Raw genomic sequence first — 20,215 nt, 5'->3', positions numbered from 1 at the left:
ACCTTTTAAATTAAAATACCTTTTAAACCCAATGCCTCTGTCCCTGATGGACACTTATATTCATTCTGTAAAATGTAAGGGACATCTGCATGTAAGCCATTGCAGAATGTCTTGTGGTGGTGGCCATTTTCTGACCTGAACCAATATTCATGAGTGCTGCCTATGATTTCACTAGTAACCAGTGACATCACTGAATCACTTCATTTGATATTCTGCATTGTCGTGAATCTTTACTAAGTCCAGTACAAGTCTGTGTAGGTGACAGGTTCACAGGCTCTGACTGGTCATTTAATCTTCTGTAGGATCTTCTAGTCTAAATTGGGGCAGCACGGTGGCTAAGTGGTTAGCACTTCTGCCTCACAGCACTGGGGTCATTAGTTCAATTCCCGACCATGGCCTTATCTGTGTGGAGTTTGTATGTTCTCCCCGTGTTTGCGTGGGTTTCCTCTGGGTGCTCTGGTTTCCTACCACACTCCAAAAACATACTAGTAGGTTGGCTGCTATCAATATAATTGGCTGCTATAAAATTGACCCTAGTCTCTGTCTGTCTGTGTGTTAGGGAATTTAGACTGTAAGCTCCAATGGGGCAGGGACTGTGAATGTGAGTGAGTTCTCTGTACAGCGCTGCGGAATCAGTGGCGCTATATAAATAAATGGTGATGATGATGATGAAATTGGACCAATGTAGTAAGTTTAATACATAGAAAACAGTAAAACATGGGAAGTGACTCAATTGCCTTCTAATAACTTCAAAATCATTAACAAATAAATCATTATAATAGATGGACAACAATGTACAGTATGTATTATATGACATATATTAATTTCTAGTTGGTCCTTATAACTGAACAGATTATGTTGGCACTAAAGTTGGCCATAGATGGAACAATGTTTACCTTTTAATGATTGGTTTTATTCATAATTTTCCAATTGGGAATGTTGTAAGGTATGTATGTGTGTTGTGTGTGTATATATGTATGGATACCATTTGCACCCAGCCAAGTCAGGAAAAACATGAATAAAATGATACTATCTTTTTGTAGTCTGTATTAAGTCATCAAGGATCATTTATAAGGTTGTTGAGTTGTGGGTCTGCAGTCCAAATGTCATTGCTACCAATGTAATTAAAACATTTACATAGTGCTGTAATGGTTTAAAGATAGCCTAATGCCCCCTTATTCTCATGATTAATTCAAGACATACATGAGACTAAACTAAGCAGTGTTTTATGGCGGGTTCTCTTAATAAAAATGAGTTTCATTTATGGCATAAAATAATCATTAATTAAGCCAGGGTTTCCCAAACCCAGTCCTCAGGGCTCCCCAACAGTGCAGGTTTTCCATATCTCCTTGCTGGAGCACAGGTGTATTCATTACTGACTGACACATTGTAACAGATCCACAGGTGGTAGAATTATGTCACATGTGATCCATAAAACCTGCACTGTTGGGGATCCCTGAGGACTGGGTTTGGGAAACCCTGGTCTAGGCAATTATTAACCAGTTGAAAATAATGAAAGGGGTGGTCCAGCTGGAAAATTAGGGGCAGCAATTGTGATCATCCATCTTCCCAGGGCACCAGCAGTGCCAGCTTGTAAGACTACTTGGGTGGGAGCCCACTGAGAGCAGGGAGACACCTGTATTTAGTTACTGCCTGATTGGGGGAAAACAGAGTGTAAACCAATGGAGAACCGAGTCCAGGATATCTAATGTCACAAGTAAAGTAAATTATTCTATTTATCCTGTAAAGCACTGATCTGATTCCTCTGGAAATAAGTCCTTGTTTGTGTGTGGTTTTCTACTGAATAACCGTACCGGGGGTGTCTGCTACTACACTCCCTCCTCCATTAGTGAAAGGCCACTCAGTAGGCACTAATGGGCATACTTCTGTGGCACAACCTCTGGCATAACCAAGTACCATCACAGAATACATACACATTGGATATTTATCTGGAGTAAGAATTTGCACCCACACATATATAACATATCACACTATGTTTTTAGCATATTTTAGGTAATAACTGCACATTTTTTTGACACCTGTTAAAAGTTACCTTCTATCTCCTTTGTAATGATTCCAGGTAGATGCATAATTGTGTATCGTAATTTGCTATTTTCTATTGTCTCCACTTCCAGAATCTCACGTGTATTCCTCCTTATGTCTTCCTAGACATTGGGGAAAGCAGAATTAGTCCCTAATGACATAACAGAAGGAAACTGTGCTGTGGCTCTAGGGGGATGCTGGGTAAAAGCTATGCTATTCATATCCATTCATCAAACAATGTGTGACCTGCCTCTCCTGTCCCTGCCAGTCATTCCTCATCATCATCTTACACCTGTACTAATACACTTTGGGTTGTTTATCACATATTATACAGTCTGATTATTACATTCCAGACATATATATAGTCAAAGGTCACGGAACTCTGACTTGACATCCTTGAGATCATTGTTCTTCAACTATAAGTGATGACATCTCTACTCATCAAACATAAAGATAATTATTTTAGGATATTTGCATATACTCATGTCACTTGTGTATTATGTATAGGGATCCAGTTTTTTATTTTAACTGAAAAGCCTGAAAAAAAAACCCCACTAAGGGCGTTCCTGGCATTTTTAGTTAAAACCAGAATTTGATTGCATGGACCCTTGCAACATACAGGGACCTTTCCTCACCCTGACTATTTAGCAAGCCCCCCTCCCACCACTGTTGCCATACATTTACCTAGAAACTAGACGCACTTCTCCATCATAGGAACGGCGTATCCGCTTCCTGTTTCATAATCAGAATCACATTGCAGTGGTATCAGGGCTCTAGAGAAGATCACATGGAAATCCCATGGGCTTCCCCAAACTGGTTCGGGTCTCCCTTAGCCTCCAATACCACTGGAATTAGCGGTGATAATGAAATGCTTCTCCTGTAATGGAAAAGTGTCAGGAAAGAGTGTGGATGATCCCCCAATACTGATTGGAGGCCCTGATAGGTAGTATTAGCTACCAATCACTACGGTGATTAATATTAATGGCGACTGCATTGCAGATGGGAAGAGGAAATACTCCTACAAACTCTATCTCTCTATCTCTCTAAATACTCTATAGATTTTTAATAACAATTACACATATTGGTGAGCAGGATAGGGGAATCCCTCTCTCCTGATACCCTGATAGACTGTCCGCCATCTCCCCTGTAACATACACACGTCCTACACCCCAACTAGCTAATCAGTGTGATATACAGCATGTCATTCCATCTCCATAGGTTTGATATATCTTTTTAGCCCCGTACTGTACATTCTTACCAACTCTCTCACAGCATCAGCCACCGCCACCAAGTGCTGCACCGTTTCTTCCCCAAACGCTGGATCTTTTCCCTTCAGCTGCTTCTCTAAAGTGAAGGAGGAGGAACTGTATTCTTCAATATATTTCAAACATGTTTTACTGTGTGTTATCTCATCTCATTTTATCCCTCAATATGTTTTAATTAGGACGACTTGCCAACTCTAACACATGCACTTGATAGTGCAGATAAAGATGTCTGTTTGGAAAAGTTAACTGAAACTTGGCAGCAGGATGTCTAGGCAGACCCCTTGGGGTACATGAGGCTATTTATCTTACCTTATTTTTTTTAACTAGCAGCATAAACAATTATTTTCTTTAAACAGATACGACGGGGTGGATTTTGGAATTCTATAGAGATAAAAAGTTTGAGAGGACAATAACTAGGGCCAAAAAAAGTTGCGGTCATGCCCTGGTTACTTTACTCTGTAAGTTATACTGGAATTATGATTTATTTGATATACAATGTGCCACTGTCATTCTGTGAAATGCCCAAACACAAAATATGAATTTGTGTATTTGTGATATTCTGCTGGTTTTATCACTTTACCATATGGAGAGGAAAAAAGTATTTGAATATGATATGAACTTAAATCAAAATGTTTTGTCCCTGGTGCTATTCTTTCATCCAACCTTGAGTAGGGGTATATTTACACATATATGTGCATAACCTGGATCACTTGAGATCAAGTCAAATTGACTTTGGAATTTCATGGTAATATGCCACGGTGATCCTGTCCCTTAATTTATAAGGATAGATCTGGATTACTCCCGGGCAGCCGTGGTACAAGCACTACTGAGAGCTGAGTGTGCCCGCTGTTAGCATTACCTGCAGTCAGTTCGGTGTTTACTGTCTCGTACAAGTGTGGGCCGGGTGGGGGAGTAAACACCACACATGAGCAGGTCTTCCAAGCACTTCGGATAATGAAGCCCCCACAAATTTCTGGCCACAGGGCCCTCACAAAACATAATTAGGCTGTGTACAAGGAATACCATGGCAATAATGGAAAGTGTCAAAACTATGATCCTTCATATAAGCATTAAGCTATGCTCATCACCTACACAGCGGGGGTAGGCATTTCATGGACTGAACCAATATTCCTGAGAATGCAGCCCATCAATTTACTAAAATAATGTATAAAATGATAGGATAAAAAATGTTAACCCATGGCACTTGATGTAAAGCAAGTGATAGATAGATAGATAGATAGATAGATAGATAGATAGATAGATAGATAGATTCAGCACGGTGACTTAGTGGTTAACACTTCTGCCTCACAGCACTGGGGTCACAAGGTCGATTCCTGAACATGGCCGTATCTGTGTGGAGTTTGTATGCTCTCAGCATGTTTGCGTGGGTTTCCTCCGGGTGCTCCGGTTTCCTCCCACACTCCAAAGAAATACTAGTAGGTTAATTGGCTGCTATTAAATTGACCACAGTCTCTCTCAGTCTATGTGTGAGTGTGTGTTAGGGAATTTAGACTGTAAGCTTCAATGGGACAGGGACTGATGTGAGGGAGTTCTCTGTATAGCGCTGCGGAATTAGGGAAAGTGGCGCTATATAAATAAACAAACAGATATATATATATATTATATAATTGTTACATTACAAGTCTAGTATTGTAGCTACATGAAAGAGAGAGAGAGAATAAATAAAATAACAGGTCAGGGACTTTGTGCCTAGTGACAGTGAGCAGCATAATGGAATACAGCATAGTGAGGATATAGTAGGATAGGGGTAGTTGGCCACCAAATGACAATACAGATGACATCAGGGCAGCCTTCTTGAGCCATGCTGCAGATCGCACTGAGAGCCAAAACTACAGGAATGACGCATTTAAGCCATCGGTCAATCTGAAATTGGCAAAGCACCCCTAGAAAATCATGATCATCACTCACTTGATAAGTGTTAATACTGCAGCCCTGCACTTCTCTCATACTACACACTTTCAGTTAGCCATGGTCAGGTGAAGACTTTAGTAATAAATATTATTTCATTGGAACCAACTGGTTGGCAAGATATACATCTTTAATGTTATGAAACCAAAAGTGATCTGCTCAGTTTGAGACTATACAGAGTGTTCTCATGGGAAGTTCAAGGAAAATTTGCAGTTTTATGATATAAGTGTTTCAACAAATTCAGCATAAGGGCTTTCTTGCAACTTGAACCCTTAAATGTTTATATTCTGTTATAAATTTGCACAATTTAATGTAAGACAAGAATTGGAAGTGCAAGTCCAGGAAGATGATTTATTTAGTGACTGGTTAGTCCTAGTGTAAAGAATAATCAATCATGTTTTAGCTAGTTTATACTATTGTTATTTACCAGGATGTGAAGTTATCTCCCCTTTTACCATCCTTCCCCATGTCCTGACAATACACGCTTTACCTTTAAAAATGTGATTGCTTGGGTCTTGTCTTGGCTGAGCACCTCACCTCTGTGTTGGAATCAGTGACGTCCTCTATGGAGGCAGAAAGTGACGGTCACACTCTTGACTACAGAGTACCACAGTGTTAATGGTCTCATTTAATACATGAGGATCATAAGTGCCAAATTTGTAGATCGAAAAGGACTCACTGTTCATCATTATCATTTATTTATATAGCGCCACTAATTCCGCAGCACTGTAGAGAGAACTCACTCACATCAGTCCCTGCCCCATTGGAGCTCACAGTCTAAATTCCCTAACACACACAAGGGGTAATTTGATAGCAGCCAATTAACCGACTAGCATGTTTTTGGAGTGTGGGAGGAAACCCACGCGAACACAGGAAGAACATACAAACTCCACACAGATAAGGGCATGGTTGGGAATCGAACTCATGACCCCAGTGCTGAGAGGCAGAAGTGCTAACCACTAAGCCACCATGCTGTTGCATCATAGGTTGCAGACATGCACACCACACCTAAGACTGAGTCAACAGAGCTGCACTGCAGCATCTTCAAGTAGGAACTTGTAAACTGAACATTGGCATACGCTTAGCCAAATACTTAGGTGAGCACAGAAGATATTAACATATTTATAAATTAAGCCTATTTGTAAAGTGCATCTTGAAGAAGAGCTTCTTGCGTTTGTTGCCTTTTCGGTTCTGATACAATATGCCCCTGCAGCAAATTTTACCCTGAAGCATGCTGCCCTACCTAGAAATCCACTTACCCTTTAATGCCTACACAATCTGTGCAACCCTGAGTAAGTCAGTGTCCACTTGTTACAAACTAATCTTAGTACCTGAAGGTGTTGTCACACTGCATTTTCTCTGTTCATTTCCAGTAAATTATGAGACACCTCAGGAGTTGACAGGCTGAATAATCATGAATATTAGTTTCATGCATAAAATGTCTGAAGCAGATGCAAATATTAAACAAGCAGGGGAAATGTAAATTATTTAATACCATATTACGGTACACATATATTTATTAGTGATTAAGTGTAAAGCAGTGAAAACAATTACCCTTGCTGTTGTTAATACACTAAGAGGTTACATTTTGAAAATACATGTAAAATGCATGCCATCAAACAATTGGGTGCACAACTCAACACATATTCTAGATTAGTATTATTAAAGCCTATATGACAGCTATGCAACACTGTACATTATAAGTAAAACCAGGATATTTTGCAGATCTCTGCAGGTGGACTGGGGGATTTTACTATGCACGTCCCTTGTTAAATCACTGCAGGTCACTCTCAGCATGGATGGACAGACAGCCCGCTTACCCACTTCCATGAAATGGTCCAGGACGGCGGACACTGCCCTGCAGTCCGGTACTAATACAACCGAGGACATTGTACCTTCTCCCCGGGATTATCCTGCCCAGGCCTGCGTGCTCGCAGCTAGGACAGGTTACTACGGTAACCGTATGCCACGATCAATACACTCCCCTGCTGTAGGGTAATGGGACAGTCCACCAGCCGTCAGTTTCACATGTCAGGGTATACCAACAATGTTAGTGAGGGTGGACCGGTTGCTTCAGAAAGCAATTAAGACACAAAATCACGGTTAGTCGCACTAGCATTGTGTTCCTTAAATGTATTGATTATTCTAAAGTAAAAATGAAAACACGTGTTTCTAAAGGAAAGTCAGTCGTTAATTTTCTTTCTCTCCCACTGCTATGTGGTATGTTGGAAGCCATGCTTTATTGTAATTTGCAGAGACGGTGCATGGTATGGGCCTGATTCATTAAGAAAAGGCAAAACAATGGCTACATTTTCTCATGGAAAAACCATGTCATAATGCAAGGGGTGCAAATTAGTTTATTATTTAGTGTATAAGTTAAATACTGGCTGTTTTTTCATGTAGCACGCAAATACTTAATAGCTTTATTTTTACACTGAAATTTAAAGTTGATCTTGGACACATCCTATTCCAACTATAAATCTGTCCCCACATTTTAAATTTATCTCCCCTTCCAATGCAACATGGTTTTACCAAGGTGCAAAGTTACTCCTTTTTTTTTTTTTTTTTTGCGTTACTTTCCTCAATGAATCAGGTCCATTACTTCTATAACCCAGGCACACACTGAGGGGACTATCCGTCCATTACTAATTGACAGGCTCGTCACTCATGCGGATGCACTATATTCTGCATTGTGTTTCTCCTCTTTCCTGGGAATGTAGCATGGCAGAGTGAAGGAAATAAAGAGAAGCAGATATTACTGGATGGGTATTAATTTAATGGTGAGGGTGGGTGAAAAATCATTTAATAGGTGGTGGGAGATATTAATTTTTTTTGTGGTTGGCAATGTGTTTGTTAATGAGGACTATTTCATTTACTAGTGGGTTATAGTAATGACTATTAATTTAAGGTGGTGTGATTAATATATTAATTGATTTAATTAATGCTATGGTGGTTTGAGGGCTATTAATTTAATGTGGGGTCGAGTTTAGGGAGAAGTGGGGCAATTTATTAATTGTGAATGCAAATTATTTAATCTTTGGGCAGGTTGGGGGGGAAGTAGGTTTAATTATTAAATGGGAATACTAATAATTTAATATTGAGACTAGTTTGGGGGAAATGGGTGTATTTATGAAATGTGAGTAGTATTTATTTAATGTCTGGGCATGTTGAGGGGGGTAGGTCTATCGATCAATTCTGAATGATATTAATTTAATGTTGGGGGGGAGATATATTTATTAAATGTGAATGCTATTCATTTAATGTCAGCACTGGTTTCAGGTAGAGAGGCCTAATTATTAAACATAGGTGCTTTTGATTTATCGCTGGGGATGGTTGGGGGGAGGGAGGCCTAACTGGTTCACTCATTGCTAGACTTTGCATATTTTATGCACCTATCCCTTTTTTCCAAACAGGGCTTACCAATCCAGGAACCAGAAGAGCAGCGACGGAACTTAGAACATGGGCAACAACAGGTAGGGAAAGAATTAAGAACATGTAGGAGAGATCCACACAGTCTGCTAAGTGACCTGATTCTGGCGGGGTAGTCAGAATTTTGTGTGACTGTCCCGCTCTGTCAGGACTTTGTCTAGGATGCAAGGATAGTTGGGAGGTATGTCCCACTTCACACTGTACTGACCCTTACATAATCCACTTACATACTCTCTGACAAGGACCCCCCCTCTAGAAATCCTGCATTTGCCCGGTAACCATATCAAAAGATTTGTCTTTATACAACATGTTAAGTGTCATTCCATGGTTTATTGCAGTGTTGGATGGTATGTGATTCGTAGAGGTGGTATATGATTCAATGAGCGACCTCATTGTTGGTAATACAAATAATTGTTATTAGTTCCACAACATGTTTTACTTTATATTCATTTTAGATAAATAGTGTCAGAAACACAATTTCTTACTAAGACCTGGTGATTAATGAGTACACAATGAATTTCCCAGGTAATGTCACTCAGGTGTTTAGACAAGCTTACTGAGTAATAAACATCTAAACATTTGCAATGTTTTATGGAACATAAGAAATGGTCTCTTTGTTCTGCACTGTCTCAACGCCTATATTACATAACTGTCCTGAAGCAATAGAAAACATGATTGTGTTGATACCAGGAAAACCTGATCATTACATTTGTTTTGCTTTATCTACAGCATTAATAATTAATTGCAATCTGCACACAAAGCTGCTGCAGTTAAGCATTTGCCAAGCAAAAATCCCAAGTGCTCTGTAATAGTGGTGTAACTACTGGAAGTGCTTGGTGGATCTCAGGGTAAAAGAACCCCCCTAGCCTTGTGGCGAAGGTGGGTCTGAAGACCCTTTTGCCCCCTAAAGGACCATTTTGTCTCAGGGGTCGGGGATATTATTATTTTGAGGAGGGCCTGAAGTTGCCCCATCCTTTGGCACTTTTTTGTTTTTTTTGCACAGTTTTTTGCACTAGGGGCACGAAAACACAGATCCCTTTCAATAAAAAAAGAGTAGCCCAAATGGCTGCTATGAGGACTAAATGTGAAGGGGCCCCGGTCTGCTGTTTTGAACTGAAAGCACCAAACGGTGTTTCACTGTTCGTGCGCTATCAATCAGTCAGACACCTTTTTGCCCACAGTAAATTGTGGCTGTCATGTGACAAACTGGAATAGTGGGAGTATGGATTAGTTCCAAATTCCCACTCAGTGTGTCAGAACAGATTTGTGCATTACAGTACTGGACTGTATGGGGGGTATTTACTTAATAGCGGAGTGCCTGCGGAACGGCCACGAAGACACTCCGCATTACAACATCGTGGATTTCTCTTCGCCCTCCAATATGGAGGCTACAAACTAAATTTTAACAACTTAGAAAGGAGGCGGTACCACGTACTTACAACATTTTGCTAAGCTATCATGTGTTTTGTTGCATACAAAGGATGAAAAGGGCAGCACAATAGCACAGTGGTTAGCATTGCTGCCTCACAGCGCTAATGGGTTGGATCCGACCAGCCAAAAGATTTCCTTCCAACTCTGTTGTTTCCATTGAAAGTTTTCTCTCAGAACAAGACTCAATCCACAGATATGTGAACAAGAAGTTTTTCAGCAATGTATTTTATGACTTTATTGACATTTAAAGATTGTTTCAGAATTTCAAACAGGAACTGCATCCACCTCACTGTTAGGCCTCATGGGCTTATATGTCTGAAATCACACCTCAAAACTGAAGATGCTTTATATAAATGCTAAATTCAATGTTGTTTTGGTGCAAGATTTACTTGTAGACGAAACACATCTAATGCCTGTGAAACACCTACACTACAGCCGATTTTGGAACAAATGGTGGTTTATATATAATAGGTAAAGTGATACAAGTGGCTATTTTACCATAACTGGAGAATCTTTAGTGAGTAAAGCAGGCATATTTAATGTTAAAGGGTAATTCAATGTTAAAATATGATAAATTGTACAGATATAATTTATGAAAAGCTTTTATTATAGTGGCCCTGAATATATATTGTTCAGGAGCTTCTGGAAACCCACTAACAGTTTTATGACTTTCTATCTTTTCAAAATGTGGTCCTGGTGAAGTGCAGCATATACTGACATTACAGCTACTTGTGCTATCAATGTGGCCGAAAACTATGTCTACCATCATGCATTGCATGCATAATAGCAGCGCTAAATCGTATCTGTCTCTTTCGTCTGACATCATCACCAAGCTGCCAGTAGCCTGGTTGTGCCAGCTAGTATTTGAATCTTACCTGCAGAGATTTAACAAGCACACACAAAATGAAGTTTGAAGAGAAAGGGACAGGCAAGACAATGCCAAGCCTACAGAACAATCAAATTAAATAGGATTACTTTTTAATTTGATTATTATTATTTATTATTAATTTTTATTTATAGGGCGCCACTAGGTGTCCGTAGCGCCGTACAGGAACAAACGAGATTACAATACGAGGTGAGACAGCACAGTACAGTAAACAATAATCACAGTAACTCAGTGAGCTCAAAGCACAGCTAGAGGGGCGGAGGAGGGGAGAGGGGAAGGTCCGCCAATGACGGAGTCCAAGAGGGAAGGCACGGATGACGGGGAGACCCCCAAAGGGAGAGGAGGGAGCGAGAGGGGACGCGGGAAAGAGGGTCCTCAAGGAGGAGGGCAAAGTAGCTGGAGAGCAGAGTTAACAGTGGTGAAGACAGGAGGAGAGAATACCCTGTTTAAAGGAGCGTACAATCTAAGGGGTGGGGTAGACAGACAGAGAGACACGGGGGAGAGATGGAGGAACGGAGGATAAGGATAAGGGGAGAGGAAGAGGCAGAAGAAAAGGTGGGAAGTTAAGTGGGAGACTAGAAGGCTTTAAGAAAAAGGTGGGTTTTTAAAGCCTGTTTGAAACTGGACAGATTAGGGGAAGTTCTGATGGAGGGAGGGAGCTTGTTCCAGTGGAGGGGGGCAGCACGGGCGAAGTCTTGGATACGCACGTGGGAGGAGGTGATCAGTGGGGAAGAGAGACGACGGTCATTGGCAGAACGGAGAGGGCGGGATGGAGCATGAATAGAGAGGAGGGTGGAGATGTAGGGTGCAGTGGAGTTGGCGAGGGCCTTGTATGTAAGAGTGAGGAGCTTGAACAGGATTCTGTAGAGGAAGGGGAGCCAGTGAAGGGATTGGTAGAGGGGGGAGACAATAGAGGAGCGGCGAGAAAGGAAGATGAGCCTAGCGGCTGCGTTAAGTACAGATCGAAGGGGAGCGAGATGAGAGTGGGGGAGGCCAGTAAGGAGGAGGTTGCAGTAGTCCAAGCGGGAGATAATCAGAGAGTGAATAAGACATTTGGTGGCATCTTGGGAGAGGAAGGGCCGGATGCGAGTGATGTTGCGCAGCTGGAAGCGGCAGGATTTAGCAAGAGAGAGAATGTGGGGGCCAAAGTAGAGAGAGGAGTCGAGGATGACATCGAGGCAGCGAAGTTGGGGGACAGGGGAGATAGAGGTGTTGTCGACAGTGATAGAAAGGTCAGAAGGGGGCGAGGTATGAGGGGGAGGAAAGACTATGAGTTCAGTTTTGGCGAGGTTAAGTTTGAGGAATCGAGAGGACATCCAGGAGGAGATGGCAGAGAGGCAGGCGGACACCCTAGAGAGGAGGGAGGGAGAGAGATCAGGAGAGGAGAGGTAACGTTGAGTGTCATCAGCGTAGAGGTGGTAATTGAGGCCGTAGGAGCTGATGAGTTCACCCAGGGAAGAGGTGTATAGAGAGAAGAGTAAGGGTCCTAAAACAGAGCCCTGAGGGACCCCGACTGGAAGGGTGGACTGGGGGGAGAGAGACCCAGAGGTGGTGACAGAGAAGGAACGGTCAGAAAGGTTAAAAGGTGAACCAGGACAGGACAGGGCCGGAGAGGCCAAAGGACTGGAGGGTGTGGAGGAGGAGAGGGTGGTCAACGGTGTCGAAGGCTGCTGAGAGATCAAGGAGGATAAGAAGGGAGAAGTGGCCCCTGGCTTTAGCAGAGAGGAGATCATTGGTGACTTTAGCCAGGGCAGTTTCAGTGGAGTGAAGGGGGCGGAAACCAGACTGGAGAGGATCAAGGAGGGAGTGTTCAGAAAGGTAGGAGGAGAGACGGCTGCAGACGAGCCTCTCGAGAATTTTGGAGGCAAAGGGGAGAAGAGATATGGGGCGATAGAGGGAGAAGTGGGGTCAAGATTAGGTTCCTTTAGAATGGGGGATACGAGAGCATGTTTGAAGGAGGAGGGGAAGATGCCGGTGGAGAGGGAAAAATTAAAGAGGTGAGCGAGGTGGTGATTTGATGATGTTTTATTGATGATTTATTTACCTCAAAGAATGCTACTGACACAAATGAGCTCCGAGAATCATCGGATCTGAGGTAACAGCAGGGGTGCGTATCTCCTAAACAATGGCAGATGCCGGCACGGGACATTTTCACTAGAGTAGTGGGTCGTTCGGAGAAAAATGAAATTACCTGGAATTTTCCTCTCAATGGGCCTGATTCATTAAGGAAAGTTAAGTAAAAAAATTGAGTAAGTAGTCTCCTGGACAAAACCATGTTACAATGCAAGGGGTGCAAATTAGTTTTCTATTTTGCACATAAGTTAATACTGTCTTTTATTTCATGTAGCACACAAATACTTGATAGCTTATTTGGACACTGAAATTTAAAGTTGATATTTGTGTGCTACATGAAAAACAGACAGTATTTAACTTATGTGCAAAATAGAAAACTTATTTGCACCCCTTGCATTGTAACATGGTTTTGTCCAGGAGACTACTTACTCAATTTTTTTACTTATCTTTATTTAAAGAATCAGGCCCAATAGCTCTAAACAAGATGGGCCTCAAAACGTAACAGTAAAGTTGAATAAAAGACCCAAGTCTATTAAGAACGGTTTATACATTTTAGATGCGTTGATCCAGAGGAAAACAAATTAAACGACCCATAAGGCAGATCCTAGAGAGACTTCCTTACTTTGATCACATCTTTTGTTATTGGTAGTTAACCATGGCGGATTGGATAATGTTAACAAAATCTGATCTATGCATATCAACAGAAAGCAAATGGAAAAGACAAAACCTTGGCAAGAATACAATTTTATTCCCATTTGTATATTAAATTGAATATCGAGGTTCAGAATCCAGTACGTAAATACAGTGAGCATGTTATCTGTGCCATAAATAGTTTTCACGGCCAAGAATATCACGTAGATGTGTCATCTATTATGATGTGTTTTCGGCAGCGTTTTACAAGCAAACAAAAACAGAACCTTATACATTTAGTGACATTTTATTTATGCATTCAGTGTCAAGTACATAATAAGTGCAAATATTCAGAGTTCATAAGTTCGCTAGGAACTACAGAGAATGGATTACAAATCGTAATAAACCGAAAGAGCTGGACTTGTTTACCGTACATGTAAATCTGTTTCCCCCGAATCCCTTACAACAGGAGTACTGCAAGTTTAAGTCATACAAAAATGGAGAGAAGTACTGCACACTGATTTCACTTGTGCTGGAAAACACAAAACATTAGTCTACCGTTCTACGTATATATATATATATTTATATAATTGAAATAACTCCAACCAGCGGGCCCAGAGACAATGAAGCAAGTCGGTACTATTGCATCAATGCCCTAAGCTAGAAGCCCGAGCCGCACGTCACATTAAGTTATAGAAGCGCTGCCAAGAATAGCAGAAAATACACTAAAAAAATTATAATAAATTAAGAAAATAAATAAATTTAAAAAAAAAAAAGATATTTTACTTAGGCTTCCAACATCATGCACTTTTAAGCAACACAAAAAAGAAACACATCTAGTACACTTTTTGTATCTCTTCACTATACTCGAGTGCTTGACACGGCTGATTGCAAGTATTCTAATAGCATAGAAGCAGGTTCACAAGAGCTGCTTCTTGGGTTTATTTTAGATGTTTCGAAGAACACGACGTGTTGAAAAGAGAATGGTGCAATAAAACTGTAAGTAAAGTGTAGTAATAGCTGTTTCCACGTTAGACTCCACAATTCACCAAGAACTAACTCGACTTTATGTTCTATTTATTCCTTCAGTTTTGCACCTGGGATTTTAGCTTGGATCCTAGAAATGGAAAAAAAAATGGTACGTTTTAGGAAATAAAATTGTTATCGCACAGTTTAAATCACTGCTACAATTAGTAGGATTATCCTCATGTATTGCACAGCTTAAGTACAGGTACATGATCTATTATGCTATTCTGCATAATATTATTATTTTATTATTATTATCTTTCATTTATAAGGCGCTGCAAAGGGTCCCCAGCGCCGTACATGACATATACAGAAAGCAGTGATACATAACCTGATAAATGAAGAACAAAATACGAAGACTAGACATACTCAATGAATAAAAATACAGGTAACAACGTAATGTAGATCAAATTATGTTAGGGACAGTGAGTGAGAGTGATGGTAGTAATCAGCGGGAAGTAGGCCTAAGCTTAAGAAAACAGGGCTAAGGAAGCAGGCCAAGAGGTACAGAGGGTGATGGAATAGTAGAAGGAGCACACAAGGAAAGAGGGCCCTGCTTGCATCTTAAAGGAAAGGGGGAGACACAAATAGGGTGGTACTGACTGGGGAAGTGGGGTATGACTCCTTACAACAACTGATGAAAGATTAATACATGAATCCATCACTCTTTTGGTAAAAAAAAAAGTTCTTCCTTATATTACCTTTCAAGTCTTTTTCCCTTCAAACGTGTCTGCTTAGTCTAAAAATTCTCTTATTGTAAAGCATACGGCCATCCTGAACTATTAATATCTTTAATATCTTTACGTTTCTATCACTCCCTTCTGTCCTCTAAGCAGTACAATATTTAGCATGTAGTCTCTCCTGATAATTTTTGTTACATAGTGCATGCACCATTTTAGAATATGTAAAATAATTGAAATTATAATGTACACTTGATCAATACTGAAAAATAGGGACATTTTGATGGGACAAGAAAAAACTTAAAAACTTGAGACTGTCCTTGACCACAACCACAAACAGCCACACTCATATCAAACAGCCACACCCATATCACAGCTACTACCCAAGAGGTTTGTCACACCCACCAGCCACACCCATTTCATCACAAATGACTGACATAAGGAGGGTCATTGTTACATCATAGAAATAACTTGCCTATATAAGAAACATTTCTGGCCACCAAACATCATTTGGGACCGTGCAGAGATGGTGCGCGGGGTGATACCGTGCTGAGGTGAGTGTGGGGGAGAAGGTACAGAGATGAGCGTGGGGGAGACGTTACAGACTGCGGTGTTGTGTGTGTGTGTGTGTGTGTGAATTTGTGCCGAGGTGTGCTTGGTGGAGATCATGCGGGGGTGTGGTGGGAAAAGTGTGAGGGGGTGTGCAAAGGTATGATGGCAGAGGGGTGAGGGGAGATGTGCAGAGGTGTGAGGGGAATGTGCATAGGTGTGAGGGGAGAGGTGTGTGGGGAGAGGTGTGAGGTAGATGTGCAGAGGTGTGAGGGGAGATGTGCAGAGGTGTGAGGGGAGATGTGCAGAGGTGTGAGGGGAATGTGCATAGGTGTGAGGGGAGAGGTGTGTGGGGGAGAGGTGTGTGGGGAGAGGTGTGAGGGGGATGTGTGAGGGGGATGTGAGGTGGTGTGTGTGAGAGTAGTGTATGTCAGTGAAAGGAGACATGAAAGGTGTGTGAATGGTCAGTAACAATGGTTGAACCCTAGGTAACCAACACACCCTAAATCTAAGTAATAGAAAACACAGGACCAAGTCATTGATTAGATTAGTTTTGCATGTATAAGGCTGAAAAAATTTAACAATTATTACGCCAGTATCAACTTACTTTGCCATAATTGTGTTCATGTTTGTCCGCACAAGTCCCAAATACTGGTCAATTTGTGCCTAAAAAGGTAAAATCATTCAGTAATTATTTAGATATTTTTAGTTCCAATTAGACATTTTGTAGTCCCAAATAATTTCCAATAATTCTTACCTGATACTTGTCATATACGGCTGGGAGAGAAAACATCGACACCACAGCTAAAAAGTAAAGAAACAAGAGTTATGATAAAAATACAATACAACTAAAATATAAATTAAATAAAAAAAAAATATATCAGCCTAGCTAAACATGTCATAAAAGCAATAAGGTCTAACATTTTCAACACTTTACAAAGTGTTGGTATTATGTATGTAAAGGATCTATAGATGTTTGAAATCTGTCAAAGACAAACTTATCTTTACAAGACATTGCCGCTTCAAATTTCCACTGCAAAGTCACTGATTTCCTGCAACTTGCAGAACTAGGTACTTGATACATTTACCCCCAGATATATTACCAAGGGTGTAACAAAAAAATTCACCAGGCCCCATAGGAAAATTTAGGCATCCCCTCCCTAGGTCCTCACCAGTCATTTCTTAGTAAGCATGGGGCAAGTCAGTTCAGTCTTTGCACCACCTGTGATTGCTATAGCTCCTCTCCTGCATTACATTGGATGTTGGGGAGGGAGGAGGCGGGGATATCACATTTGCTGCAGTACTTATTATGGCCTGCAGACAAAGCAGAATCTTGTTCTGCATGTTTGGCAATCACATTTTAGTTTGTATATATTTATATATGTGGATATAATTATATATGTAGATAAAAGTGTGAAAAATGGCAAAAAATATTGGGAACACACCGTTAGTCTCAATATTATGGCAATGATAAGCAGATATATTTTAGTAGATAACTAATAGATAATGTATAAACAAATATTCTCTATGTAAGAGGAAGGGCGACAAGTGGCCCATCAGTGACTGATATAGTATTTTGGGACACGTGACCACAGGTTACCCAAGATGGGGAAGTTAGCCAAGCCTGACGAATTCTGGAAGCAGATAGAGGCATATTTTCTAGTTTTAAAGCAATATGTTTCCTAACAGAGTATTCCAATATCATACATAGATGTTAGAATATTTATTTAAGTAATGTAAAAAAAACATATCGAGAATGGTTTTTTTTTTTTAAAGTTTTATTTTGGAAGATCAAGATAACCACAAAAGACGATTGACAAAGTGAAAACATATCTAGAATGTTATTACTTTGATCTTTCTTACCCATGATGAGGAGTGTAAGTCCATTAAACAAAGCTCCAACATATGTCAGCAGCCACATTAGTACAGCAAACTACAACAATAAACACATTATTATTATTATTATTATGATCTTTTATTTATAAGGCACCACAAATTGTATATAGGGAGTTAGAACATACAACAATATAACAGAAGTACAAAAGTGACAAAATTAAATAAACACAAACAACAAATTTACATAATTACAGCCCACAAAATGACATAATTACCTAAGGAAAACACTAGGGGGTAAATGTATCAAGCTGAGAGTTTTCCGGCGGGTTTGAAAAGTGGAGATGTTGCCTATAGCAACCAATCAGATTCTAACTGTCATTTTGTAGAATGTTCTAAATAAATGATAGCTAGAATCCGATCGGTTTTTCAAACCCGCCGAAAAACTCTCAGCTTGATACATTTACCCCCAGGTGTAAGAGTTTACTAATGAAGCACTTTAGTGGTCTCCGCAATGTCAGATGAAGATATTATCAGGGTCATGAGATGGGACACATTCTGCACTCCAACATTTTCTTTTTTAATAACACCAACCGGCATTCTTTACCCTATTGTGCTGGCCTACATACATTATATTCTTAAAGCTGCTGTAATATGATTTGCTGTGTCAACCAAGATGCCTTAAAGTTCACAGAGAACCATTTTGCTCAAGCACAGTGTTTGTATGAATATCGCCAGTTCATTTCCAATTGAGGTTCAGCCAGTGGTTCATTTTTTGGAATACTGAGAAAGACGGTCACAGATATTGCGTTAACAACAGCAATGTCAGACAGCGCCATTATCCCAATCTACTGCATAGAGCCAATATAAAATAACTGCATAGTCGTTGAGTAGGGTGAGTATCGTATTGCCACTGACATTAAACATAAATGTGATATTTTATTGTGCTGTCATTACTATTAATCTAATTGCCTGACCAAATGATCCCAAACCAACCTTTACACGAGAAAGACCAAGTCACTGTGTAATCCCGTGGAAGTTTGTTGGGGTTTTTTTTCATGGAATGATTGACATTTTTCTTTAAAGGAAACTACAGAGGCTGTGGATGAACTGAATCTAGGACTGAGGTATGTGAGAGTGGAAAGAAGTCTGATTGGAGTTACTATTTGATATCACTGAGACGGTACTAAGAGTCTCCACACAGATATTGCTCTGTCCTTGACATTGCGAGACAGCAATGCTAACCACTGTGTCACAACACCCCCTAGTGCCCCAGTGGCTTTACAGATCCTTCACTTGCCCAGGTTGTTTTGTTAATTATTTACCTCTTATTTTGAAAGCAGCTTGATGCAAACTTTATATTTAATATAGTTTGAACTTAAAGCTGCACTACCACCCAGGGAATCCTTTTCCTAAGCTCCCTGAGCTGCAGCGTGCAGCCATTGTCTCTAAGAGATGGTGATGATATGACAAAAAGTTGAATAATGAATATTCATGGGCCTGACACTTGTCCTCTGCATGGTGTTGCACAACAGGACTAAAGCAAATGGTTACTTAGGTAGAGTAGGTGGGAATGCTGGTGATTGTAGTGCTCCAAAGTCTGCCGAGTCAGTATTCTGTATGACGTGGTTAGACCTACCAGTAGATCTAACACCATTGGCATTGTTTGTAATTGGGAGGGAGGGGGATGATTCAGCAGGTATTCTAAAAGTTTTGAAAGACAAATTACCCTCTAACATTACCCATTTTTATTTGCCCGTACAAAATGCTCTGCCCCAGAAACCTGGGCTTAATAAATAAGATATATTTTACTTAAATATAAACTCACTCATTCATTGAACTGGAATAGGAAAATGAATGTGAACAATCTAGTGCATTTTGTACAGAGCGGAGTGGATCATGTTGGGGATCATAGATCCTTATCGATTGTTGATTGTTACCCAAGGTTCCATGTGGAAGTGATAGATGTACAGCAATCGGTCATACCTTCAATGAATCCACCAGGTCCTGTACTAGGAAAAGTCTCCTGAGCTCTCGGACTATGTTGTTTGTGTACACCTGAAGGCAGTCTGTGTACTTCTGGATTTGTTCTTGAGAAAGGGAGATTTCCATATCCAAATAGCTTCTGCAAAGAACCAAAAGTACAGTTTGTTTGTTTGTTTGCTTTTATTACAACATGTTAGTGATTAGCCTTTCTGAACGTTGTCGCATTGGCTATTGGTCACTCTTTTATATTCTAAAATCCACCTAACGTATTCAGCTGACCTTGCGCCTGATGTATCTAAACATACTAAGGGGTATATTTACTAAACAGTTGGTTTGAAAAAGAGATGTTGCCTATTTCAACCAATCAGATTCTAGTTATCATTTATTTAGTACATTCTACAAAATCATAACTAGAATCTGATTGGTTGCTATAGGCAACATCTCCACTTTTTCAA

General features: G+C 40.4%; 2 protein-coding genes across 3 annotated transcripts in view; both read right to left on the bottom strand.

Moving 5' to 3' along the window:
* The window catches only part of CCDC175 (coiled-coil domain containing 175), a 43,443-nt gene extending 35,801 nt beyond the window's left edge, over positions 1 to 7,642 (bottom strand). The window contains exons 1-3 of the mRNA XM_075193499.1: positions 7,058 to 7,642; positions 3,302 to 3,387; positions 2,054 to 2,165 (exon numbers count right to left, since the gene is read on the bottom strand). Of these exons, the coding sequence (XP_075049600.1) occupies positions 2,054 to 2,165; positions 3,302 to 3,387; positions 7,058 to 7,127 (268 nt within the window). The 5' untranslated portion in view covers positions 7,128 to 7,642. The remainder of the gene's footprint in view (positions 1 to 2,053; positions 2,166 to 3,301; positions 3,388 to 7,057) is intronic.
* A 6,142-nt stretch (positions 7,643 to 13,784) lies between these two features.
* The window catches only part of RTN1 (reticulon 1), a 161,637-nt gene continuing 155,206 nt past the window's right edge, over positions 13,785 to 20,215 (bottom strand). For both annotated transcript variants that reach the window (XM_075192432.1, XM_075192433.1), the window contains 5 exons: positions 19,761 to 19,899; positions 17,805 to 17,874; positions 16,699 to 16,745; positions 16,549 to 16,607; positions 13,785 to 14,803 (listed from right to left, as the gene is read on the bottom strand). In XM_075192432.1, the coding sequence (XP_075048533.1) occupies positions 14,764 to 14,803; positions 16,549 to 16,607; positions 16,699 to 16,745; positions 17,805 to 17,874; positions 19,761 to 19,899 (355 nt within the window). In that variant the 3' untranslated portion in view covers positions 13,785 to 14,763. The remainder of the gene's footprint in view (positions 14,804 to 16,548; positions 16,608 to 16,698; positions 16,746 to 17,804; positions 17,875 to 19,760; positions 19,900 to 20,215) is intronic.

Source organism: Mixophyes fleayi, chromosome 12 (genome assembly GCF_038048845.1).
Source record: "Mixophyes fleayi isolate aMixFle1 chromosome 12, aMixFle1.hap1, whole genome shotgun sequence".
Taxonomy (NCBI): domain Eukaryota; kingdom Metazoa; phylum Chordata; class Amphibia; order Anura; family Limnodynastidae; genus Mixophyes; species Mixophyes fleayi.
This window is presented reverse-complemented; position numbering and strand designations above follow the sequence as displayed.